This window comes from Haematobia irritans, chromosome 3 (assembly GCF_050003625.1).
Source record: "Haematobia irritans isolate KBUSLIRL chromosome 3, ASM5000362v1, whole genome shotgun sequence".
In the NCBI taxonomy this organism is placed as follows: domain Eukaryota; kingdom Metazoa; phylum Arthropoda; class Insecta; order Diptera; family Muscidae; genus Haematobia; species Haematobia irritans.
In genome coordinates, this window is record NC_134399.1 from 28281062 (window position 1) to 28308833 (window position 27772).

The 27772-nt window shown below is 32.9% G+C and overlaps 1 protein-coding gene and 1 long non-coding RNA gene across 3 annotated transcripts; one reads left to right on the forward strand and one right to left on the reverse strand.

Annotated features, from left to right (window-relative positions):
• Positions 1 to 85: 85 nt before the first annotated feature.
• AANATL7 (Arylalkylamine N-acetyltransferase-like 7) lies at positions 86 to 27545 on the reverse strand. 2 transcript variants are annotated; one of them, XM_075299842.1, is made up of 4 exons: positions 27483 to 27545; positions 4394 to 4635; positions 781 to 1050; positions 86 to 719 (listed from the first exon to the last, which is right to left on the reverse strand). In XM_075299842.1, exons 2-4 carry the CDS (start codon positions 4589 to 4591, stop codon positions 546 to 548), a joined length of 642 nt encoding a protein of 213 aa, XP_075155957.1. In that variant the 5' UTR covers positions 4592 to 4635; positions 27483 to 27545; the 3' UTR covers positions 86 to 545. The 2 variants fall into 2 exon arrangements, with proteins under 2 accessions (XP_075155957.1, XP_075155956.1); XM_075299841.1 differs by having other exon boundaries at positions 27390 to 27533.
• LOC142228372 (uncharacterized) lies at positions 6330 to 7012 on the forward strand. Its single transcript, XR_012720147.1, has 3 exons — positions 6330 to 6593; positions 6687 to 6741; positions 6814 to 7012. It is a non-coding gene; the product is annotated as an uncharacterized LOC142228372 (long non-coding RNA).
• Positions 27546 to 27772: the final 227 nt, after the last annotated feature.

The window sequence follows — 27772 nt, forward strand, 5'->3', positions numbered from 1 at the left end:
AAAATGTTGATGTTACTCCTAGAAAACTGTGGCGGTTAATATCAGGGGCAATAAAAAAAATCAAACAATGGAAAACTCTCACCAATTAGGTTATATTATATTTGTTTTTTATTATTTGTTTACGATTTTTTTTTCTAAAACACATTACAAACATACATACAAAATAAATATTAACTCACATTCAATTTCTTAAACATTCCTGTTTACGGGTTAGATTTGAATATACATTATCAGTATACTTTCATTATTTGTTTTTTATATATAAATATATGCTTATACACTTCATAAATATATAAATACTTTTGTATTTGTATTAAATATATAATGGGTATATTATTATTTTATTGTCTTAAATTAGAAAAAAAGAACGCACATTTTGGATGACTGAACAAAAGGGTTCTTTTTTGCGATATTTGGTCTTTTATTTCTTTGGTGTGATGTAAAAAATACGTAGTAACTTTAGCATTGAGGATTCGTCTTCTTCATAAAAGGGGACATTTATAAAAAAGTCAAGTTGTATGTTTTTGTTCTTGCCGTTGCTGTACTTAGTCCAATACTTTGTAGAGTAATTGTAGTTTGATGTGTGGAGATTCCACATTTAAAATGGGTCGACTGAGTTCATCCACATATTTATTATAGTATTGCTCCAAGGCTACTTCAAAGCCATGGGATTTAAAAATCTTTTGCGAGAAAATACCCGTGGCATCGGTTTTCATAAGCTAAAAATATAAAAATAATGTATTCTGTCAAATTAATTTTACAATATTAATATATTTTCACCTTAAATCCATATTCTCTTGCAATGTCCTCACTGTGACTTGCCAAATGTTTGGCTATACCTTGACCTCTAAATCGGCCATCCACGGATAATATGCGCACATCAAATATTTTATCCACATCGAATCTTTGGAACATATCCTCTTTTAAATTTATTGTGTACAAGAGCCGGAAAATTTTTTTGAATTTCTCATCATCATTTAATTCCAATTTTTTTTGTGAAGCCTCAATATCACCTGGACGCAATATTCCATTAAGAATGACACCAGCAATCTGAAATAGAATAAAAATAAATGCGCTCTGTTCATAAACAAAAATCTATTTGAGAAATTGTTGATAATTTTCGATCTGAATTCAAATAAACGCTGTCGATAAAACAGTGTTTACGTGTTCTTCCTATAGCTACTCGTACATATGAAAATATATAATGGCGAATATTTCGTGAGATGTTATTATCGATTCTTTTCATTTTTGGTTCCCTTCGAAATATAATTTCTTATGGGAAGAGAGAACAAATTTGTTTGCTAACGAAATTTTCGTTAGGACGATGCTATCGACTGTTCAAATCACATGGAAAAATTGCCTTATTCGCATGCAACAGGAACTTTCGCAAACCGTCCATGTATCTTGTAAGTCACTAATGCAAATTGTCCATGATTTTTTTTTTTGGAAAAATGTAAACAATCGATAACAGCGTCTCACGGAATTTTCCGTAGGAAAAACATCCACCTATTTCTTATTGGTAGCGAAAAATTCGTTAGCGGTGAATATCGGCTTTAATTCTGGAAAGCAATTTTAACGGATTTTTTTAAATTTTTTTGTCAATTAAACAATGGGGAAAAAACGATTGATGAAATTTCCGGTAGAAAATATAGCAATGCATTTCTTATTTGTCGGTACGTATCAGAAATTTTCACTAGATATGTATACCGAGCTTACGGATAAAATAGAATGAAAATTTCATTTGACATTTGTGCATTTCCTATGGGCAGCAAAAAGTTCTCTAGCTATATACTGGATTTTAAGCCCAATACTAAGATAAACTAATCATACGCAAAACTGTTTTGCTCCATATAATAATTACGGAATAATTGCGAAATCTTGGTTTTGAACTTTTTCGAACACTATTAATGCGATTCAAATTTTCGCTAGAAAAAAAAAACGCATGCACATTATTTCGCACAAATAAATTAACAGTCCTGTGTTCGGAATCTTATTCACGGTGATACATGCTGATATTCGTTTTTCACAGAAAATTTGTACTAAAGGCCGGTATGCTGCCACTTGAGCCAAAAATAATCAAACAAAATTTGGAGCAAATTTTACCAAAAACTAACAAACAAAAAATCTTATTTTGTCACAATTTTATTTCTATAATTTTTTTTTCAGTCAAAATTTTATTTCTGTAAAAAATTTTGTCAACATTTTATTTTATAGAAAATTTTATTTTTATAGAAAATTTTGTCAAAATTTTATATTTATAGAAAATTTTGTCAAAATTTTATTTTTATAGAAAATTTTGTTAAAATTTTATTTTTATAGAAAATTTTGTCAACATTTTATTTTTATAGAAAATTTTGTCAAAATTTTATTTTTATAGAAAAATTTGTGAACATTTTATTTCTGTAGAAAATTTTGTCAAAATTTTATTTTTATAGAAATATTTGTCAACATTTTATCACTATAGAAAATTTTGTCAAAATTTTATTTTTATAGAAAATTTTGTCAAATTTTATTTCTATAGAAAATTTTGTCAAAATTTTATTTTTATAGAAAAATTTGTTAAATTTGTTAAAATTTGTTTTTGTAGAAAATTTTGTCAAAATTTTATTATTATAGAAAATTTTGTCAAAATTTTATTTTTATAGAAAATTTAATCATAATTTTATTTTCATAGAAATATTTGCCAAAAATTTTATTTTTGTAGAAAATTTTGTCAACATTTTATTTTTATAGAAAATTTTTTCAAAAAAAATGTTTTTTTATAGAAATTTGTCGATGAGGAATACTTTGCACCAAAACTGAAGAATTCTACCAAGCAGTGGAAAATATAGCATTCTTGGTAGAATTCTACCAACTGTGGCAACCGTGTATGCAACTCTAACGAAATTTCCGCTACCCATAAGAAAGGCATTGCTATATATGTTATGCGAACGAAAATTACCTTCAATTACGGAATTTTCGTTAACAAAAGTAACAATGCCTTTCTTAGCGAAAATTTTGTTTTAATGCAAAACCCCGGTATACAGCGCATGCGTAAATTCCTAATGCCTAATGCAAAAATGCATTTCTTGTGGGCAGAATAAATTTTGCTAAATTTGCATACCGGGCCTATGAGGTCAAAAATTTGACTGCCATAAATCAAAACGGAAACGTCATTACCGCTAGAGGAAATTTAACCGGGATTAATGTTTACGCCGCATAGTGGATTCTTGCGAGAATTCCTGTTGGGAAAAAATGCACACAGAAAAAAGTCTGTTGTAAAACTGATGCTAAAATGAACTAATATTTATTGCAAAAATTTTATTTTGTTTTAGTTTATTTTTAAAATTTTGTAAGAAATTTTCCCCAGATGAACGATTTTTTCTTTATTCCATGAATGTCTCAAATAATGTATGAACTAAATGCAGTAAAATTTCAATGGCATACAAATTAGTTCAATTCTAACTAAAACAGAAGAATATGGTAAGGATAGGACTTAAAGACGATTATATCTGTAGATGGTGCATGGACCCGGAAGTTACAGAGGACTTGTACCAATTCCTGTGCCAGTGTCCAGCTTTATCCTTTAGAAGAAAAAAGATACTGGACTCCTTTTTCTTTCAGGCTCTCACTGATCTGCCTGAGTGTAGCTTGAGGAACATACTTGCATCCATCAGGGCCTCCGACTGGTTGTTTTGAAATGTCTTTCAAAGAAAACGAGCAGGTGGAAGTTCTGGGACAAAGCGGACCGCATCGGAAAGAAGAAGATGGAAAAATCACATTGAAGAATCACAATGGACTTATACTGGTCTAAGTGGGCATCAATTCAACACAAAATTGAAGTCATCCTCTACAACCTAACCTAACTAAAACAGAAGAAGTTTTTCGTACAGTTCTCAAAAATAGTAAGAATGAACTACAGCGTGGTGGGAATGGAAATGATCTGCCGCTTAAGTTTTTTTTCTTTATTTTTAGTTCATTTTTTCTTTTCGAGAAAGATGAATTTCGCAAATAGCAATTAAAAATCCAAAAATGTCGGAAAAATTGCTAAAAATTAGAAAAAACTTAACGAAAATTTCGCTAGCAAAAGTGACTATGTATTTCTTAAGGTCAATAATTTTCGCTGTTCTAAGCCTTCATAAATACCTCCAATGGAAGTATCGTTCGCATGCCCATAATGCACCCCTTTTTTGCTTGCCGATAAGACTGTTTTGTTTATGTTTCTTATAGGAGAAACTGAAAAAAACAGGTAACATCGTTTAGCTAAAGTGACTATGTATCTCTTAAGGGCATATGAAAGCAAAAATTTCACTGCTATAAGCCAGTCCGATACGCAGCTCTTGTGAAAGTTTCTATTGCATAAATAAAATTTTGCGAGGGAGATAATAATGGAAATTAAACTCAATAATATTACCTCATTGTTATCAGTTACAGCCATTAAACTTAAATTGTCCTCCAAAGTCTCCAAGCTATGATGTTCCAAATCACGATTGCCTAAGCCTCGTTGACATAAACCAGCCGCTTTATTTAAGGGTTCATCGGCAAAGAAGTTTTCTTTTAAATGCCGTATGACATCGTCGTAGCGATCCTCGGTTATAAGCTTATACTCCATTATGGTAAACAATTTCGAAGAATAAGTAAGAGAGTATGTAGTTTCTGAAATGAAATGAAAATTTTGTCAAAATTTTATTTTTATAGAAATTTTAATAAATTTTTTATTTTGTTGTTTTTTTGATTTCAGCTTAAAACCATGCATTGACTAAACTACAAGTGTAGCTTAACCAACAGAGGAAAAGAATGTTTGTCAAATCTATAGACTGCAAGATGGTTGGATGGACGCACGTTTCGGAATTACCACATTCCTCATCAGCATCCTCTACTTGCAGCAAAACTATCAACCAATTATCAGAATAAATTCAGGCAGTTCATTAAACCCAACAATGAACCACACTTGAACCTTCCGAAAAAAGGTTTTACATGATAGCCGGCTTATGCCGAAATAAATTCGTACAAACATCTCTCTTTTCCTTCGCCACCGTCAAATCATCGATTTGAGTGCAGTTTATTTATTTATTTTGAGCGTGCCTCTTCTTTCATTCGTTTTGTTTTGTTATTATTGGTTTTGTTCTTTAATCATTGTTTTTGTTGTTTTTTTTTTTTTTTTTTTTTTTTATGGAAATATTTGTCAAAATTTTAGTTTTTTTTGTTAAAGAGGGCTATTAAGGACTTAAAAACTTATTTGTTGTGTAAACAAATTTTTTGCCTTCAAATGCATTTTGATCTATTGCATTCAGCAATAAATAAATATTCGTGATGGAATTCATGTGTGATAACTAAAAGTGGCCATAGTTAGAGCCCTCCAGCATTTAACATAAATGTGAATAAATCTAGTTTGTTTCTCGTACCATTACTCATTACCGATAAACTGGCAATTGTGCATCGCGTAAAAAATGGTAACAACACCAGAAATGATCCGAAAACTAAAAGCCAGATGTGATCGAAATCTCCGCCGCAATGGTATAAAACCTGCTCGAGAAATGAGCATGTCGCGGTAATGGATGCTCTTCGATAAAAACCTGTGTTTGAAAAACATTTGTGATTTAATCACGAAATTAATTGACCAAATTAATTTTTTAATTGAAATGTCTTCAATCAGGAAAATAGTGGATGTTGATTGCAAAACTCAATTATACCCACCACCATAGAATGTTGATGGGGGTATAATAAGTTTGTCATTCCGTGTGTAACACATCGAAATATCGATTTTCGACTATATAAAGTTTATTCTTGACCAAGGAGAAATTCTAAGACGATATAAGCATGTCTGTCTGTCTGTCTGTTGTAATCACGCTACAGTCTTCAATAATGGCGCTATCGTCCTGAAATTTGGCACAGATTCGGTTTTTGATTGCAGGCAAGTCAAGTTCGAAGATGGGCTATATCGCTCCAAGTTTTGATATAGTCCCCATACACACAAAAAATTATCACCAACATTTTTTTAATTAAACACTTAATTGAATTTGGAAACGGATTCAATTAATATGTTAATTGATTCAATTAATTATTTAATCAAATCCGAATAAAACCCAATTAAAAAAATGATTGATATTTGTAACGTTTCCAATTAAAATATTAATTGATTCAATCAATTTGTTAATCAATTCGGAAATAATTTTCAATTACAAACGTGATTGAAATTTTTTCCGTTTCCAATTACACATGTGATTGATCCAATCACCTTTGTGATTGAAATTGAATAATTTTGAGCAATGGAAAGAGCGAAAAGAGAACAAGAGAATGGGTATTTATTCAACAATGTACGATGGAGAGATCAGTCTGTAGAAGTAACTTGTAACGAACGGTTGGGTTTTTGTTTTTCGCGTAAATTGAAAAACATGATTGGCGACATTCTGTCTGCTGCATTGAAAATGTGTACATAAATATTTTGAACGCAACAACAAATCATAGCAAAGGGTTGAAATAAATAAAGTGTGCAACAACAAATGGCCACGTGCTAAAGGTTTGAAAAAATATATGAGAGAACGCATTTGAAATTACCTGTGTTTGTGTTTTGTGGTATTGTAAAAATGGAAAACAATCTACGTTTATTGAAGGTAAGAAATTGTGAAATGTGAATACCGTTTTCCATTGAAGCCTGTTTACATTAAACGGACTAAAATAATATATTTTTTATTCATTTCTTTTAGTAACCAATTTTATTTCGTGAAATTGACCAATCAACTCCATCATTTTATCAAATATGTAAGAATATGTTTGCAACAAAAAAGTGGGTACCGTATTGATCTTTTAAATTATATTTTTTTTCACTACTAGTTTTCTTAAAACCAAGAGCGGTATGGGTTTGTTGGAAGATTCACCTTGAAGTTGCGAAGTGGCGTTGGCATTAAATTGTATTTTTTCATCAATATAATTCCAAATATTACATTGCTTTCCCATTATTTTTGTCTACGATTGGTTCAAATTTTAATAGACGATTTCAATGTGCGGAAATTTTGGAAAGGAATTGCTACTAAAATTAAATTACCGAGCTCCTTAATACATCTTTTTATGCTAAAAGACTACAACTGCAAAGAAGATTATAAATATGCAACCTGGAACTAAGAATTGAACTTGATATTCTATGCAGGTAATGTTTAACAAAATTAACTTTTAATTGAACAAAATTAAATTCGAATTATTCTGTTTACTTTCAGAAAAACTAATTTAGCTTACAGGCTGCTGATTTATTGGAAATCTAGGCGCATCTACATATTAGAAGGACCATGCTAACATGGTTATTATTATAAGGAAGATAATGATTTATATAATTTATGTAATTGTATTTGTAAGTTATGTTAGAACAAACCACAAATGACATGAACCAAATTTATTTGTCTATTGCATAATTCAAAAAATAATACAATATTAAATATGTTTTATAAGAAACACATATTTTCTTTTATTTCAAATAAAATTAAATACGATTTTGGGGTCGCAATATATAATTTTTTTGATTGAAGTTTATAGCCAATTTCAATTAATTATTTAATTGAATGAATCAAATAGTTGATTGATTTTTGTCGCGAAATTAATTAAAATTTTAATTGATTCAATTAAAACTGTGATTGAATTTTATGTTAAAAATCAATCACGTTTTTAATTTATTCAATCACACAATTAATTGATTCCGTGACAAAAGTCAATTAAATTTTTAATTGAAAATCGTGTTGGTTTTCAATCAAAATGGGTGATTGATGCTATCATTTTCGTGATTGAAGACATTTCAATTAAAAAAATGATTGAATCCGCGATTTTCGTGATTGAAATCATAAAAAAAAAATTTTTGTGTGTATAAACCGATTTCCCGATTTGGGGTCTTGGGGCTTATAAAAACATAGTTTTTATCCAATTTGCCTGAAATTGAAAATCTAGAGGTACTTGAGGACCATAAAAAGGTGTGTCGAAAATGGTCCGAATTGGTCCATGGTTTGGTATAGCCACCATATAGACCGCTCTCCCGGTTTGCCTGAAATTGGAAATCTAGAGGTATTTTGGGATTATAAAGAGGTGTGTCGAAAATGGTCCGTATCGTTCCATGGTTTGGTATAGCCCCCATGTAGACCGATCTCCCGATTTTGCCTTTTGGGCGTCTAGAAACTGTATTTTCTATCCGATTTGTCTGAAATTGGAAATCTATAGGTATTTTAGGACCATAAAGAGTTGTATCGAAAATGGTCCGTATGGGTCCATGTTTTGGTATAGTCGCCATATAGACCGATCTCCCGATTTTTATTCTTGGGCTTCTATAAACTGTACTTATTACCCGATTTACCTGAAATTGGAAATCTAGAGGTATTTTGGGACCCCAAATATGTGTGCCGAAATTGAGGTGTATCGGTCCATTTTTTCGTATAACCCCCATATAGACCGATCTCTCGATTTTACTTCTTGGGTGTCTAGAGACTATACTTTCTAGCCGATTTGCTTGAAATTGAAAATCTATATGTATTTTAAGATCACAAATAGGTGTGTCGCAAATGGTGCATATTGGTCCATATTTTGGTAAAGCCCCCATATAGACCGCGCTCCCGACTTTATCTCTTGGACTTCTAAAATCCGTAGTTTTTGTCCAATTTGCCGGAAATTAGAAATATAGACGTATCTTAGAACCATAGAGAAGTGTGTCGAAAATGGTCCGCATCGGTCCATGTTTTGGTATAGCCCCTATATAGACTGATCTCCCGATTTTACTTCTTGGGCTTCTAGATTCGTAGTTTTCACCCAATTCGTCTGAAAGTCGAATTCTAGAGGTATTTGAGGAACATTAAGAGGTGGTGATTATTGGTCCATGTTTTTTTGTATAGCCCCCATATAGACCTAACTCTCGACTTTATTTCTAGGACTTCTGGAATCCGGCTGACCACAAATAGGTCAGCCGAATATGGTGTTTGTCGACCCATGTTTTGTATAGCCTCCACATAGACCGATCTCCAGATTTAACTCCTTGGGCTTCTAGAAACCGCAGTTTTTATCCGATTTGTTGGCAGCGTGGAGCAGTGGTTGGTCGTCCGCCTTGCGTGACAGGGGTCCTGGGTTCGATTCCTGCTTCGACCAACACCATTTTTTTATTTATTTTTTTAAATATATTTTTAACATATATTCCAGATACGTTCGGAAGTTCCCGAAAAGGCAGCAGTACATAGTACTATATTAAATTTTTACTACGAAATTGTAAAGTGTGTTTTATAAAAGACTTAAAGAAAATAAACTTATTCAATTGTTGCTTTTGATCTTTCCCCACCATGTTATAATACAATTTACCGGAAAAAGTTGTAATGTTATTCTGGTTTTGCCGCTAAAATGAGAAATAATTTTAGCGGCAAAACTCGAACTCAATGCCCGCTTTTATTTTCGAAAAAATCCGTCAACTCCTCTTGGACTACTCATTAATAAAGAGGAACTAATCTTTGTTTTTATAGATCTTACTGTTTAATTTTTCACTGTTTCACCTGTTTTCATTTTACTTTCACAACTCTAAAAAGAGTGCACTGAAAAAATATTGTCGTGAGGCCAAAGAGTTCATGTCCTTAAAATAAGAATACAACTTTTGCTTCGCTTAGAAGACTCATTTCTCTAATATAAAGTTTTTTTCCATGTTCAAAGGTCGATACTTTCAATGAAGTCGTGTTGTCGTTATAATTAAGTGATTTGACTTAAAAATGGGTATCATAACATGAAAGAACAAATTCTTGACTTTAATAATTCAGAAAAATTCTTTAAAATTAATGAAACTGTCTTTAAATTTGTTGCATTTTTGCATATTGACTACAAGGCAAAAATCATTAAAAAATAGGATATGTTCATTTTAAAGAAAAGGATATGTTCATTTTAAAAAAAAGCTGAAAAAGCGAAAAATTAAAATGTGCTTCGTAGAGTCAAGTACACAAAACCCCATTTAAAAGAGAATTGTGTCTTAAAAGCATCCTTACTTGTATTCTCCGCTTCTTTGGTTCGGAATCAATACTAAAATTGTATAAAAAAAGTGGAGACACAATCTTTGGAACCGGACATGCTTTTTGTTCAGTGTATAGTGCCCTTTCGTTAGTTTTTATGAAGATCCCTTTAATTACCTTTGTTTGAATATTTTGACTTACTCGTCCTACGTTCCGATTTGTTTTGATGAAACAAAAAAAATGTGTCCGTAATGCGAAAATGATAAACAAAACTCATGCTCTTTGTTTCAAATATATTTTATCTTGGTTCCGAATGAATTATCTCTCCGAATGCTCATTTTAATATTTTACTTAAGCATATACAATTTTTGGCGAAGTCTTATATCACAACATATATATGTTTACTCATAATATGTAAATTTATACTTGTTTATATTCACACATAGTATTTTTCCTATATTTAATGAAATTTTCTTTGTGTATATATATATTTGTAATGCGCCAATTGGTTACTTTCATTATTTTACTTCCAGCATACACTTTGTCTCTCTTTGTAAACACATATATGTTTATGGGTTATTTCTAAATTAATATATGTTTGCATCCAAGCATATTATATTTACAAACATTTTATGTCCCAAACATAATATGTTCTAACATATTAACATATATGTCCCAAACATATTATGCTAGTTTATGAACATTATATGTTTGCACTCAAAAATATTGTGTTTAAAAATTTGAGTTCCAAAAATATAATGTTTATACTTAAACATATGAAAAACAGTATTTTTCGTCCGTGTAGGGTTTTAACCTGTCTTTTTTCATTTTCAATAGGTTAGGTTAGGTTATGTGGCAGCCCGATGTATCAGGCTCACTTAGACTATTCAGTCCATTGTGATACCACAGTGGTGAACTTCTCTCTTATCACTGAGTGCTGCCCGATTCCATGTTAAGCTCAATGGCAAGGGACCTCCTTTTTATAGGCGAGTCCGAACAGCGTTCCACATTCCAGTGACACCACTTAGAGAAGCTTTGAAACCCTCAGAAATGTCACCAGCATTACTGAGGTGGGATAATCCACCGCCGAAAAAATTTTTGGTGTTCGGTCGTAGCAGGAATCGAACCCACGACCATGTGTATGCAAGGCGGGCATACTAACCATTGCACCACGGTGGCTCCCGTGGTGCAATATTCTATATCGATATTCTATCATATTTATGAGATAAAATATTGAACTCTATATGATCTACAGTTCCAGAGGAATTCACAGGTTTACGGTACAACTCGCTTAATCAATTACAAGAGCTCTTACTCTCAATCTAGGATTCCATTTGGAACAGCCCCTAAATTACTTTATTGTTTCTTTTAGAGCAAAAACTTTAACTTGTTCCAAACATTTCTACATTTTTCTTCACAAAAGTTTTCTTGCCTTACAGTGACAACTTTTCCCACAAAATATTTGTTTCAAAGAAATTTCATAGTCAGCTTGGTCTGACCATAGCTCTTTTATTACTTGTTTTTGAGTATACTTGCACCTCAAGCAATGTTTTTTTCTGGGAAAACGTATTTTATTTTTTGTATAAAATGCATTGTCTTGGACAATTTCCAAAAACTTCTCAGAATTATTAAGTGAATCATAAATTTCAGCATCAGTGTTCTTCTTTCTTGAAATTATTAATTGGCTAATTTATTAGGCAATTTTTCCGAGCCTTTCCATTTTAAACGCCAACTATTATTAATTGCTTTTAGTATCATGGCAATAATTCTTAAATAATTTGCAATAAATAGTACCGAATTGGGTGATGCGGTTGGGCAGAATGGAATGCCTGTATGCGTTGGACCAGCGATACATTACTGACGTTAATTGTTTTAAGAGACAGACACACACACTCACATTCCCTGTTATTCACAGTCCCTTGGTCCAGCCTATTGTTGCTATTCCCTCTGTATATGGTAATTGATGCAGTCGGTAAAGTGAAAAGATAATTTTTACTACATGGCGTAAATTAATTTTGATCGAAAAATGAAAATGTGGTAAAAACTAGAACAAGTTTTAATAGCAAAAAAAAAATTTGTTTTGTACATACAGAAAATATTGTATTTTATTGGCATATCTTTTACTCAAGCTCCTAATTATGCCTTTCTGGAGCGAAAATGAGCTTATTTCGGGTTCACCCCTAGAAAATCCAAAATTCTACCCAAATTCCGAAAAAATCGAATTTTTTACATGAAAAACTTCTTTGGCACCCTTAATTCGTAATCACCCTAAAAAAACCAAAATTCCGCCCAAATCATGAAAATTTCGAATTTTTTATATGATAAATGTCTTTTGCGTCCTAGAGCGAAAAGGCCTTAATTCGTGATCAACCCTAGAAAATTCAAAATTCAATCGGATTCCTGAAAAATTCGAAATAATTATACGAAAAACTACTTTTGCTCATATCTCCTAATCTATGCGTCCTTCAAATGGCCGTAATTTTGGTCCATTCCCGCCGAAGCCTTTAACCCACCCCTAGAAAATCCAAAATTCTACCCAAATCCCGAAAAATTATAATTTTTTATATGAAAAACTTCTTTGACTCCCTTAACTATGCGTCCTAGAGCGAAAAGTAGCTTAATTCGTCATCACCCTAAAAAATCCAAAATTCCACCCAAATCCAGAAAATTTCGAAATTTTTATATGATAAATTTCTTTTGCGTCCTAGAGCGAAAATGTCCTTAATTCGTGATCAACCCTAGAAAATTCAAAATTCAATCGGATTCCTGAAAAATTCGAAATACATACACGAAAAACTACTTTTGCTCATATCTCCTAATCTATGCGTCCTTCAAATGGCCGTCATTTTGGTCCATTCCCGGCGAAGCCCTTAATCTTCAAAATGGCCCAGAAATTTTCAGTGCAAGGGAAATTTTGGTGGCCATTTTGATGTAAAATTAAACGAGGAACTTCCTTTTCAAACCATACTTGGATGACGCGTCCTGCGGGCGATGATGCGATGAGTCTTGTTGAAATGACCATAGTCTGCGGTCGAAATGTTTGTCTTCCCAGGACTGTTGTCTGACAGCTGTTTTGACAGTTTAAAGTGACGTCTCTACACGCAAATAAATAATTCTTTCTTCCCAAACGAAATTTTAGACAAACAAAGTTCGTTTCTCATTTGCTTTTCGCTGTAAGGAAGTGTATTTGGAAAAAAGTTTATACTTTCTGTGATAAACGTTTATTCTTTTCCAGGATGTAAAAACAATTTCATAAAGACAAACTCAAAAAAAAAACAAGTATATACGGCCGTAAGTTCGGCCAGGCCGAAGCTTATGTACACTCCATCATGGATTGCGTAGAAACTTCATCTAAACACTGCCATCCACAATCGAATTACTTAAGTTGCGGTAACGCTAGCCGATGGCAAGGTATCTTAAAACTTCCTAACACCATCTTCTAAATTGTATGTAAGTCCATACGTGGTATATATTAAATCAAAAAGATCGATCCAATACGTATATAATTCAGTTTGACAAAGTAGACATAAAATTTTGACAAAATTTTCTACAGAAATCAGAAATAAAATTTTAACAAAATTTTCTATAGAAATGAACCGATATGGACCAATTTTTGTGTGATTGGACCAATTTTGGTATGGTTGTTAGCGACCATATACTAACACCACGTGCCTAATTTGAACCGGATTGGATGAATTGTGCTCCTCCAAGAGGCTCCGGAGGTCAAATCTGGAGAATGTTTTATATGGGGGCTATATATAATTATGGACCGATATGGACCAATTCTGGCACGGTTGTTAAAGATCATATACTAACACCATGTTCCAAATTATAACCGGATTGGATGAAATTTGCTTCCCTTGGAGACTTCGCAAGCCAAATCTGGGGATCGGTTTATATGGGGGCTATATATAATTATGAACCGATGTGGACCAATTTTTCCATGGTTGTTAGAGACCATATACCAATATCATGTACCAAACTTCAGGCGGATCGGATGAAATTTGCTTCCCTTGGAGACTTCGCAAGCCAAATCTGGGGATCGGTTTATATGGGCGCCATATATAATTAAGGACCGATGTGGACCAATTTTTGCACGGTTGTTAGAGACCATATACCAATATCATGTACCAAATTTCAGCCGGATCGGATCCAATTTGCTCCTCTTTGAGGCTTCGCAAGCCAAATCTGGGGATCGGTTTATATGGGGGCTATATATAATTATGGACCGATGTGGACCAATTTTTGCATGATTGTTAGAGACCATATACCAACACCATGTACCAAATTTCAGCCGGATCGGATGAAATATGCTTCTCTTAGAGGCTCCACAAGCCAAATCTGGGGATCGGTTTATATGGGGGCTTTATATAATTAAGGACCGATATGGACAAATTTTTGCATGGTTGTTAGAGACCATATACCAACATCATGTACCAAATTTCAGCCGGATCGGATGAAATTTGCTTCTCTTTTAGGCTCCGCAAGCCAAATCTGGAGATCGGTTTATATGGGGGCTATATATAATTATGGACCGATATGGACCATTTTATGCATGGTTGTTAGAGAGCATATACCAACACCATATACCAAATTTCAGCCGGATCGGATGAAATATGCTTCTGTTAGAGGCTCCACAAGCCAAATCTGAGGGTCCCTTTATATGGGGGCTATACGTAAAAGTGGACCGATATGGCCCATTTTCAATACCATCCGACCTACATTGATAACGACTACTTGTGCCAAGTTTCAAGTCGATAGCTTGTTTCGTTCGGAAGTTAGCGTGATTTCAACAGACGGACGGATGGACGGACGGACATGCTTAGATCGACTCAGAATTTCACCACGACCCAGAATATATATACTTTATGGGGTCTTAGAGCAATATTTCGATGTGTTACAAACGGAATGACAAAGTTAATATACCCCCATCCTATGATGGAGGGTATGAAAACATTGTTTTCTTGCTAATTGCATTTTCCCTCACATCTTTCTCACATCCACGAGGTTTTTTAGTTCTTAACACCTTTTCCTGTAATACCAACAATGTAGAAGAAATTATACGATTTTATAAATTTTTTTTTACCTTTCGCCTGGACGGAGAATCGAACCGCGGGCCATGCGCTTTGTAAGCCAACACACTAACCACTGAGCTATGTACCTGTTATGGTCATCAATAGATAAATATCCATATAAGTTATATTTATATAGCATAGCTTGCGGCGCCCACGAACCGAATAAATAAAGTTTATTTAACTGAAACAAACACTTAGTTTGGCACCGTGGAGCAGTGGTTGCTACGTCCGACTTGCATGCCAAGGGTCGTGGGTTCGATCCCTGCTTCGACCAAAGTTTTTTGTTTGTTTTTTTTTTCGGAAGATTCCGAAAAAATTTTCAACATTACATTGTAGTATATTAATTTTTGAACTGTAAAATGTGTCTTATTAAAGTCAGAAAAGAACTGTATTTGATATAAACGATATGGACTGTGTTGTTTTTTCAAAAATAACTTTTTTTATTGAAAAAATAAAAATTTTGTAAGAACCGATTTTTTTGGTGATAAAAGTTTAAAATTTTCGAAGCAATTCAAAAAACTCTAACAAAAGAAAAACGTTTTCGGTACACGTTTTCCAAACGTTTTTTTTTTTCTTTGCGTGTACTCAGTATTGTTTTGCAAATCATTATGAATAGCTTAACTCCAGAACAATGCTCCCAACTCGTGGAAATTTATTTTCAAAAAGAGTGTTCAATTAAAAATGTTTATAGAGCACGAAGATACGCTTTTTTACCGCAAAATTTCCTTAAGTGATGAGGCGCATTTTTGGTTGAATGGATATGTCAACAGCAAATTTGCCTTATTTGGAACAAAGATAATCCACACGCCTATCAAGAATTACCAATGCATCCCAATAAATCTACACTCAAAAAAAAAGTTTACTTGGATATAAAGATTTTGACCTTCCTTTAAGGATTTTGGTATTGATTCCGAGCCAAAGATGCGGCTTCTTTAAAATAAAGAAATTTTTTAGCGACCTATCTGGCTTTAAATCTAGGACCAATAAAATTTGAATTAGGATACAGATCTCATTTATCAAATTTTCATTCTCTTTTCTCGGTTTATTAATAAAGGTACTCACGTACAAACAAATGTCAGTTAAAAAATCCAAATTATAACGGATACTTCAAAGTAAAAAATGTTTTCTTAATTCCAAAAAATCTTTAAACCAAAGACGCTAAATCCTCAAAATAAGTCTTAGCCTATATTTGAAGCGTTTTAATCTTAAATCTAAAGATTCAATATTTCAGTTCATTTAAGGATAATTTCTTCTAATCAAAAATGTGTTTCTTTACTTTAAAGAAATTTAGCCTTAGTTCAAAGACATGCGACTTTAACGGAGGGACGCAAATATACAAAATTTGTGTCCTAAATTTAATGAAAAAAGTTTTGAAGTAAATATTCTAAACTTTATTTTAATTAAAATTCCATTGTTTTAAAGAAATTTGTCCTTAATATTTTGTTAATTTCGCATCCTAAAATTTAGGTTGCGTAATCTTTAATATCACGTAAATATTTTTTTCAGTGTACACAGTTTTTTACCAACATTACTTTCATCTCTGGTAAATATTATTTAACTTCCCATTTGTAGTTTTTTTTTTGAATTTTTGGTCAAAATTTGATTTTTAATTTTGACTACAAATTACTCAGAAATACAAATTACAAAAATACAGAAAAACATAGTTTTAGAAATAGCACTATAATGTATTAAATACAACAAACTTGATTTCATAGAATTCGGTCAAAATTTTAAGACGTAAGATTTTTTTCTGGTTGTATCTTCAAAGATACAGTGCACATTTAAGGGTTAAGGATTTTGGTATTGATTCCGAGCCAAAGATGCCACTTCTTTAAAATAAAGACATTTTTTAGGGATTTAAAGCTACCCAGCTTTAAATCAAGGATCAATAAAATTTAAATTCTGACACAGGCCTCATTTATGGAATTTTCATTTTCTTTCGATATACATATTAATAAAGCTATTCACGTACAAAAAATTCCAATTATAACATAATTAAGAAACCATTTTTCAAAGTAAAAAATGATTTCTTAATTCCAAAACAACTTTAACTTTATACAAAATCCTCAAAATAAGTCTTAGCCTATATTTGAAGCGTTTTTATCTTAAATTTAAAAATTCAAATTCAGTTAGTTTCTTTTCTTTAAGGAAAATGTGCCTTAATTCAAAGTCATGCGATTTTAACAAATTTTCATAATTTGTGTCCTAGGTTAGGTTAGGTTAGGTTAAAGTGGCAGCCCGATTAAATTTCAGGCTCACTTAGACTATTCAGTCCATTGTGATACCACGTTTAACTAAAAGTACCTATTACATATGGGCACTTCTAGTCTTAACCACTGAACCTTCTCTATTATTTACTTTTGTGGAACCAACCAGATTGCTCCAAAAACATTAACAAACTACTCAAGTTAACATTTTCCAGGTCAGCCAGTAATCTATAGCTATATGCTCCTAAAATTCGCTTACGTCTTACACAAAAAGCAGGACACTCACACAAGAGGTGTTTAATTGATTCCTTTTCCTCCACATCATGACAGCTTATACAATAGTCATTATACTTCGCACCTATAGTTTTTGCAAATTCGCCTATCAGGCAGCGACCCGTTATAGCAGATATTAGGAGTGCTATCTGACGCCTTGAGAACACTAGCATATCTAGTGTGCGGTTTAAGTTTAAATGGGGCCATATTTGCTTGGTGTCGTTACAACCCTTGCAATTTTCCCATCGAATATTGGCCATCATAACAGCCTTCTCACGCAGTAAGAGCTTGCAGGTGGCCAGAGGCATACCAACAGATTCTAGTTCCCCTGGAATATGTAAGGTAGTTCCTAGCCTTGCTAACACATCTGCTTCACAGTTCCCCGGTATGTTCCTATGACCAGGCACCCATATTAGGTGAATATTGTACTGCTCAGCCATCTCGTTGAGAGATTTGCGGCAGTCTATGGCCGTTTTTGAGTTAAGGAACACAGAGTCCAAGGATTTTATTGCAGGTTGACTGTCTGAGTATATATTAATGCCAATATTTGTTGGAACATTACTTCTCAGCCAATTCACCACCTCTCTTATTGCCAATATTTCAGCCTGAAAAACACTACAGTGATTAGGTAATCTTTTCGCTATTCGAATTTCCAGATCTTTAGAATATACTCCGAACCCCACTTGTCCATTCAATTTGGAGCCATCAGTATAGAAATCTATATATCTTTTATTCCCCGGGGTCTGTGTACACCACGCCTCACTGTTGGGAATTAGAGTTTCAAACTTTTTGTCGAAAAGTGGTTTTACCAGGGTGTAATCCACTACGTTAGGCACATCTGGCATTACTTTGAGGACCAAACTATGACCGTACATTTTTTCCGACCACAGCGATAGCTCGTGCAACCGCACAGCCGTTGTTGCAGCTGACTGTTTGGCCAAAATGTCTAAAGGCAATAGATGTAGCATGACATTAAGGGAGTCTGTTCCTGTCTTACTAAATGCTCCTGAGATACATAAGCTCGCCATACGCTGAACTTTATCTAAACAAGTCGGTTTCTGAAGTGCCGGCCACCAGACTACAACACCATATAGCATTATAGGTCTAACCACTGCCGTGTATAGCCAATGCACAATTTTTGGTCTTAGTCCCCACTTTTTCCCTATTGCCTTTTTGCACGAGTACAAAGCTACCGTGGCTTTTCTCGCCCTCTCTTCAATATTAAGCCTAAAATTCAGCTTCCTGTCCAAAATAACGCCAAGGTATTTTGCACACTCACCAAAGGGAATTTCAGTATCCCCTAAGGAAATGGGCCTAACCGTGGGAGCTTTGCTATCTTTGCAGTACATGACTAGTTCTGTCTTTGCTGGATTTACACCAAGACCATTATCTTTCGCCCATTTCTCAGTCATCCGGAGAGCTCTCTGTATAATATCTCTGATTGTGGATGGGAATTTTCCCCTGACTGCTAGCGCCACATCATCTGCGTATGCCACCACTTTTATCCTATCTTTTTCTAGGGAAACCAGAAGGTTGTTTATAGCACCATTCCAAAGAAGAGGTGATAGAACTCCTCCTTGGGGAGTGCCTCTGTTCACATACCTTTGTATGTTTGCTTTCCCTAGTGTGGCTGAAATACGTCTCTTTATTAGAAGTTCGTCTAACAGCCTAAGTATACCGGGATCAACATTCAGAGTTGTCAGTCCATTTAATATCGAGCTCGGATGGTCATTATTGAACGCCCCTTCGATGTCTAGAAACGCCACGATTGTGTATTCTTTGACAGATAGTGAGCTTTCAATAAAGCTGACCAGTTCATGCAATGCGGTCTCAGTAGACCTGCCCTTCGAGTATGCATGCTGTCGTTTCGAGAGCAAACTTGAATCCACGCTAGTTCTAAGATACATGTCTATCATCCTCTCCAGGGTCTTAAGTAGGAATGAGGATAAGCTGATTGGTCGGAAATCCTTCGCACTCGAGTGAGAGGCTTTTCCTGCTTTAGGTATGAAGACGACTTTTGTTTCCCTCCACTTTTCTGGAATATATGGAAGTTTACACATCGTTTATATATCACCGTCAACCAGGGGATAATTCTTTCAGCCACTGCCTGTAATTCCGCCGGAGTAATTCCATCAGGTCCGGGGGATTTGAATGGTCCAAAGCTATTTAAAGCCCATTTTATTCTAGATTCCGACACATTTTCCTCGATAGGAAGTGATCTCCGAGCCTCTGTTACACCGCCAGAACATGGTTCAACCGTCTGATTTTCAGGGAAGTGTGTGTCCAAAAGTACCTCCAACGTCTCCTCACTGGACGTTGTCCAATTTCCCTCCGATGTTTTAATGAAACCTGGAGCGGTGTTAGTGGATGCTAGTACCTTCCGTAGTCTGGAAGCCTCTGACGTATTCTCAATACTGCTACAGTAATCATCCCAAGAGTTTTGTTGAGACCTTCTCAGTTCTCGTTTATATGCTCTCAGATTCATCTTGTAAGTGTCCCAATCCTCCGGAGCTCGAGGACTTGGTCCGGGAAACTTTTTTCGCACCTCTGAGTAGACACCAGACATCGCGTTCTCAATTTCCCCCCATTTTTGCCTTGGAATCATACCGTCCAATGCTCCTTTATTAATAATAGCCATCACAAGGCTGTCTTTTGCAACTGAGGCAAACGATCTTTGATCCCGTTTAGAGGATGGCAGCTCATCCGGTGATCGTTCCCTTTTTCCAGCTTCAAGAATTCCTTGAGCCCATTTTAAGGAATCGCTTTGCTTAGCCGACAACGTGCTTGGGTCGACTGATCCTAATTTCTTTAGGATAAACAAAGCATTTCTTCGTTCCTTGAATCTCTTTCGAGAGGGATTGCCTCCTTTTGATGTCGTCACCTTAGAAAAGGTTCGACTTGCCAAAGTGTCACCGCCAGTCGACCCGTCTACAGGTCGACTAATTGGGCCTGACTCTTGGTCGCTGCCCAAATTTATAACTTCAGTCGTTACCCGTCCACTGGGCCCTGAAGTTAGCAACCCAGTGGATGACTTTGAATTTCGCTGCATGGTGGTTTATTATTTCCACCACACGTGAAATTCGTAATAAGTACTTATTACGATGAAATACTCCGCTATTAGAAAACACGTCCGTTCAGTTCGACGGTTGAATGAAAATCCTAAATTTAATAAAAAAAGTTTTTGAAGCAAACAACTTTCTTTTAATTATAATTTCACAATGAAGTTTTGTTGCCAAATTTTCAAGATATGGATGTAAACGAAATGTGGCCATGGTAAAAAAAGAACATCTGTGTTTTAAGACGTAAGATTTTTTTCTGGTTGTATCTTAAAAGATACAGTGTGCATTTAAGGGTTAAAACAAGGGTAAATATTATACACAAATGAAGTATAGAGATTTGCTAAACAAAATTTTCTTTACCAAGTGAAAAAAATATTTATGTTTAATAAATTTTCTTGAATATGTCGAAAAATATTTACTTATTTTTATGATATCGATGCTTGTAATACAGTTTAGTTAAAACTTTCTAAATTAAACAAAATTTGCTATAATTTATTTCCTGGTAGGTTAACTGTCTTTTCAGTGTGTACAAATATAATTTACTGGTTAGCTATACACTTAAGGAAATTTTGGTATACGAGATTTCTATGCCAATTTTACATGTAAACTACATTGGTTTAAATTAGGACTAATTTTCTAAAATGTCTAGTTTTTACTACGCCGCATCTTTAGCTCGGAACCCTTCAAATTAAAATCTTTTAATTCATACCTGCAAGAATTAGGAACAGAATATATTACATCCATACCCCTACTTGGCTTTGAAAATATTTGGAATAACTGGAGAGCGAGCCAGCAACCACCTGTCGCCATTGTGGCGATGAGAAATCATATGTAATTTCACTACCAATACCCCATTTACTACCATTCAAATATTTTGTATATGACTACCATGTACAAATACGAACACACGGAGAACGTCAAAATAGAGTATATGTTTGTGTATGCGATTGTAAATCCAGCTATGAACTCCACATAAACATGGGGAGAATTGACAGACAAATACCAAACGAAAACGAATGCAAAAAATGGAATTATTGGAGTTAAAATTATTCCTGATGAGTGCGATCTTACCAAAGTGACAAAAAAAAAAAAAAAAAAAAAAAAACCAAAAAAAAAACAACAACAACAAGTAGGAAATTTTTAATTTTTTATCGAAAGTAGATTACTTACAATATGGCTTTTCGAGCCTTATTATAATTACGAAACATAAGTTAATTTTTTCACTTTAACAATATTAGCCACAAAAATCTGTGATGAATATCGATTATTTTGTAAAAATTATCTTTTAATAAAAATAATGGCGGATCGGCAACTGCAACACAAATGTTGTTAAACTAACACTAATTTTAACATATTTTTATTTCCAAAAATTATTTGATTGGAGTTAAATTTTATTATTTTTTTTCGAAATTTTCCACAGCCCAATGTACTTTTTCTTATCCCAAGTATGTCTCAAAAGAAAAATAGAAAAACCGAAACAGACCCTTAATATTATGTTGCATCTACTGATATACACAGAAAAAAAGTAAAATATATGTTATTATAGGAAAAATGAATTATCTGCGAAAATTGAACTAAAATGTATTCCAAATTTTGAGATTCATTAAATTAACAAAAATTTTCCGACTTTTTTTGGATTTTAATTAACATTTACGAAATGCATATTTCTCGAAAAGAAAAAACGAACAAAAAATAAAGAAAAAATCTTAGGCGCAAAATCAGTCTCATTTTAAACATGCTGTAATTCATTCTTACTATTTTTGAGAAGTGTACGAAAAACTTCTTTTGTTTTAGTTCGAATTGAACTTATTTATATTTCATTTTTTACTGCATAAATAACATACATAAAATTTTTGAGACATACTTGGAATAAAGAAAAAATCGGAATATTTTTTACAAAATTTTAAAAATAAACTAAAACAAAATAAAATATTTGCAATAAATATAAGTTAATTTTAGCATCAGTTTTACAACAGACTTTTTTTCTATGTACTGTTCCGATGCAACAGCAACGGTATGTATCACAGAACTGCATAATGCCGTACTAAAATTAATGGCAGATGGGCAGCTTTAAAACAAATATAATTAAACTAAGGCTCAATTTAATATATTTTTATTGCAAAAAAATATTTGATAGTAGTTAAATAGTATTACTTTTTTTTAAATTTTCCACAGCCCAAAGTCCATTGGGCTCTTATCCCAAGTATGTCTAAAAAAGTTAATGAACTAAAGGTGGGTATAAAGATCAATTACCGTTCATAGTGAACTAAAGTTGAGGAAAATTTTCTTACAATTTCCAAAAATAGTAAGAATGAATTACTGTGTGGTTAACATCTTAAGGTGTGGTGAGAATTAAGAATTTTGGGTGTGAATTAAATTTTATGATATTTTACCAAAATAAATATTTTTTTATGATTTTTTTTTCTAACGCTCGTCTGAAACGTGTGACCTCATATATTTCCAAAAATTCGAAAATTTTCCGGAAAGAATTCAGCAGCTTTTTCGATAAAATTTGAATAATTTGTACCATTTTTTGTACTCGAGTTTTTAAGCAAACAAACAAAGTTCAAATTACCTATTAAAAATATGAAAAAACCGAGTTATAAAAAAATATTGAAATAAAAGAACTTCCTATGCACACACAAGACCTCAAAATTTTGCTCGGACATTGTTGAAACCTCGAAAAATGAAGTACAATTTAGTTCAATTTTCGCACGAAGTATTTCATTTTTCTTACAAAACTGTTTACGTTTTTTCTGTGTAGCCTTTAAGAAATATAATTCGGTGTAAAAACCATATTATGTACACTCAGAAAAAGTTAACGAAAATTTCGATAATTGGTTTGGTTAAATTTTAACAAATATGAGAAAATTTTCGTTGTTTTATTTTATTTTATTTATTTATTCTCTTTACGAATCCAAGCCTCAAGGCCATATACGGATTATGGCATTCGTTGTCATAATTTCTGATTAAATACTGAATTCAAATAATTTCCCAATTACCTTTTAGAATTGGGCAAATTAACAAGAGAGAACCAATATTCTACACGGATGAAAAATACTGTTTTTCATATGTTTGGCTATAAACATTATATGTTTGGAACACAAATTTTTAAACACAATATTTTTGAGTGCAAGCATATAATGTTCATAAACTAGCATTACATGTTTGGGACATATATGTTAATATGTTAGAACATATTATGTTTGGGACATAAAATGTTTTTAAATATAATATACTTGGATGCAAACATATATTAATTTAGAAATAGCCTATAAACATATATGTGTTTAGTAGCTTGGAGCGCTATTTAACAGGGAGCGATATTGAATTAAGTTGGTGGTTGTTGCTTGTTATTACAAAATTAACATTTTATTTTTCCTTGGGCAATTGATCAGCTACTTCTTTGATCCTTACAAATTGTGTGGTCCGCTGTTCGAATCCCCGTCCGGCAAAAGGTAAAATTAAAATAAAACAAGTATATACGGCCGTAAGTTCGGCCAGGCCGAAGCTTATGTACCCTCCATCATGGATTGCGTAGAAACTTCTTCTAAACACTGCCATCCACAATCGAATTACTTAAGTTGCGGTAACGCTTGCCGATGGCAAGGTATCTCAAAACCTCCTAACACCATCTTCTAAATTGTATGTAAGTCCATACGTGGTATATATTAAATCAAAAAGATCGATCCAATACGTATATAATTCAGTTTGACAAAGTAGACATAAAATTTTGACAAAATTTTCTACAGAAATAAAATTTTAACAAAATTTTCTATAGAAATAAAATTTTCACAAAATTTTCTATAGAAATACAAATTTTTACAAAAATTTCTACAGAAATAAAATTTTAACAAAATTTTCTATAGAAATAAACTTTTGACAAAATTTTCTATAGAATTAAAATCTTGGTAGATTATTTTTGGCTCGAGTGGCAACCATGATTATGAACCGAATAAAATTTGAACAAAATTTTCTATAGAAATAACACTTTGACAAAATTTTCTATAGAAATAAAATTTTGACAAAATTTTCTATAGAAATAAAATTTTGACTATGATGAAAACTTTATTATGAACCGAATAAATTTTAAAAAAATTTTCTCTAGAAATAAAATTTTGACAAAATGTTCTATAGAAAAAAAATTTTAACAAAATTTTCTATAGAAATAAAATTTGGTAGATTATTTTTGGCTCTAGTGGCAACCATGATTATGAACCGAAATGTTTGTTAGCGACCATATACTAACACCACGTTCCTACTTTGAACCGGATCGGATGAATTTTGCTCCTCCAAGAGGCTCCGGAGGTCAAATCTGGAGAACGTTTTATATGGGGGCTATATATAATTATGGACCGATATGGACCAATTCTGGCACGGTTGTTAAAGATCATATACTAACACCATGTTCCAAATTACAACCGGATTGGATGAAATTTGCTTCTCTTGGAGACTTTGCAAGCCAAATCTGGGGATCTGTTTATATGGGGTCTATATATAATTATGGACCGATGTGGACCAATTTTTTCATGGTTGTTAGAGACCATATACCAACATCATGTACCAAATTTCAGATGGATCGGATGAAATTTGCTTCTCTTTGAGGCTCCGCAAGCCAAATCTGGGGGTCGGTTTATATGGGGGCTATATATAATTATGGACCGATGTGGACCAAATTTTGCATGATTGTTAGAGACCATATACCAACACCATGAACCAAATTTCAGGCGGATCGGATGAAATTTGCTTCTCTTTTAGGCTCCTCAAGCCAAATCTGGGGATCGGTTTATATGGGGGCTATATATAATTATGGACCGATGTGGACCAAATTTTGCATGGTTGTTAGAGACCATATACAAACACCATATACCAAATTTCAGCCGGATCGGATGAAATATGCTTCCGTTAGAGGCTCCACAAGCCAAATCTGAGGGTCCCTTTATATGGGGGCTATACGTGGACCGATATGGCCCATTTTCAATACCATCCGACCTACATTGATAACAACTACTTGTGCCAAGTTTCAAGTCGATAGCTTGTTTCGTTCGGAAGTTAGCGTGATTTCAACAGACGGACGGACGGACGGACATGCTTAGATCGACTCAGAATTTCACCACGACCCAGAATATATATACTTTATGGGGTCTTAGAGCAATATTTCGATGTGTTACCCCCCATCTTATGATGGAGGGTATAAAAATCATACAATTGAATAATTTCTTCTACAATGTTTGTATTACAGAAAAAGGTGCTAAGAACTAAAAAATCTCGTGGAAGTGAGAATGATGTGGGGGAATATACAATTGGGCAGAAACAAAATTTTGAGCATTCAGGTCGAAAACCTAAATTGAATTTGGATGCAAAAATACAAAATGTTTGGAAATTGACTACCCAAACATATATTGTTTAGACCAATATGCTTTCAAACATATTATATATTGGAAGAGATCAAACATATAAATGTTTGGGCAATAGCCAAAAATGTATATGCTTGAAGCAAAATATGTTTGGGAGTATATGTTACAGAAGCGATTTTTTGTGAGCGTGTAGGAAAGCACTAAAGACATGTTAACGATTTATTTTTGTTTTTTTTGTTTTCTTCAAAATTTTTTAAACAACTAAATTAAATGTATTATTATTAATATTTTTTTTTCAGTTTCACAAAAAGTATTTACTTATTTGTATCATGTTGCTCTTAGTAAAATATGTTAATAAAACATTTTAAAAATTTTCTTTCATGTTCCAATTCACCTTATTTTGGGTGTAGTTTGCTAGATATACAATTGTGCAAATAGTAAATTTTTTAAACAACTAAATTAAATGTATTATTATTAATATTTTTTTTCAGTTTCACAAAAAGTATTTACTTATTTGTATCATGTTGCTCTTAGTAAAATATGTTAATAAAACATTTTAAAAATTTTCTTTCATGTTCCAATTCACCTTATTTTGGGTGCAGTTTGCTAGATATACAATTGTGCAAATAGTAAATTTTTTAAACAATTAAATTAAATGTATTATTATTAATATTTTTTCAGTTTCACAAAAAGTATTTACTTATTTGTATCATGTTGCTCTTAGTAAAATATGTTAATAAAACATTTTAAAAATTTTCTTTCATGTTCCAATTCACCTTATTTTGGGTGTAGTTTGCTAGATATACAATTGTGCAAATAGTAACACTTCACTTCAGCTACCCTGTATATAAAAATAGTTCACTTTATCTATTTACGTACATATGCAATATAATTTGTTAAAAGTTTCTTGCCATTTGCGATAGATGGCTTCAATTTATTTTGACTCTCATTGTAAACTCCAGAGACGCTGGGACATCAACAATATATGGACATGTACTATAGAATATTGGGAAGGACATTGATTGCCGTTGAAATGTCTTTATTAAAATTCCACTATTGTTGCTGGTGGCATTACTGGAAACTTTGGTTCCTCCATTCTCATAATCCCATTATAATCACTTCAATGTTTAATTGAATGGCATTTAAGGCTTATGTGTGCTTATATGTACGAATGTCTGTTATAACAGGATATACGCATATACACACATTGAAATATACTGTATGTTGAAAGGTAGAAGACTGTGAGCGAGATATTTCTGAGAGTACAATGAAATACCAAGAGAACGAGAATAAACTAATAGGAATGTGTTGTGTGACTCACATACACACAAACATTCAAATCACATTGTCCAACTCTTACTCCTTTGTTTTTTGTGGGAACCCAACAAGTGCTATTACATTTTTTGTAATAAAAAACACGAATACACAAAATATGAATTATTTTTTTAATAAAAAAAAATAAAATTCCATAGATTTAAAATCTTACTATTTTCGCAATATTAAATATATATTTTCTGGGTACAAAATTTGTCAATATTATTCACTTTGTAGAGTTTTATTTTTATAAAAATTCAGTTACTTTTTAATTTCTTTTATCCTGCGTTATTTATTGTCGTAAGTAATCCGTACCGTTCGGAATTCGTCAATAGACTAAAAATTGAAAAGTAAAGTGATGGAAATATTCAGAGAAAATTCTCCCTACACACTCATATAAATACTCGTAAACAGAGAAAGTGATGCTGAGACAACAACAAAAACCAAATGAATGCCTAAATGTTTGATTGTGTGATGAGTTGTGATATTAGCACATACTTACATACATTCGAATCGCATACGCAATAGAGTAGGGGACCAACAACCAACAGAGGA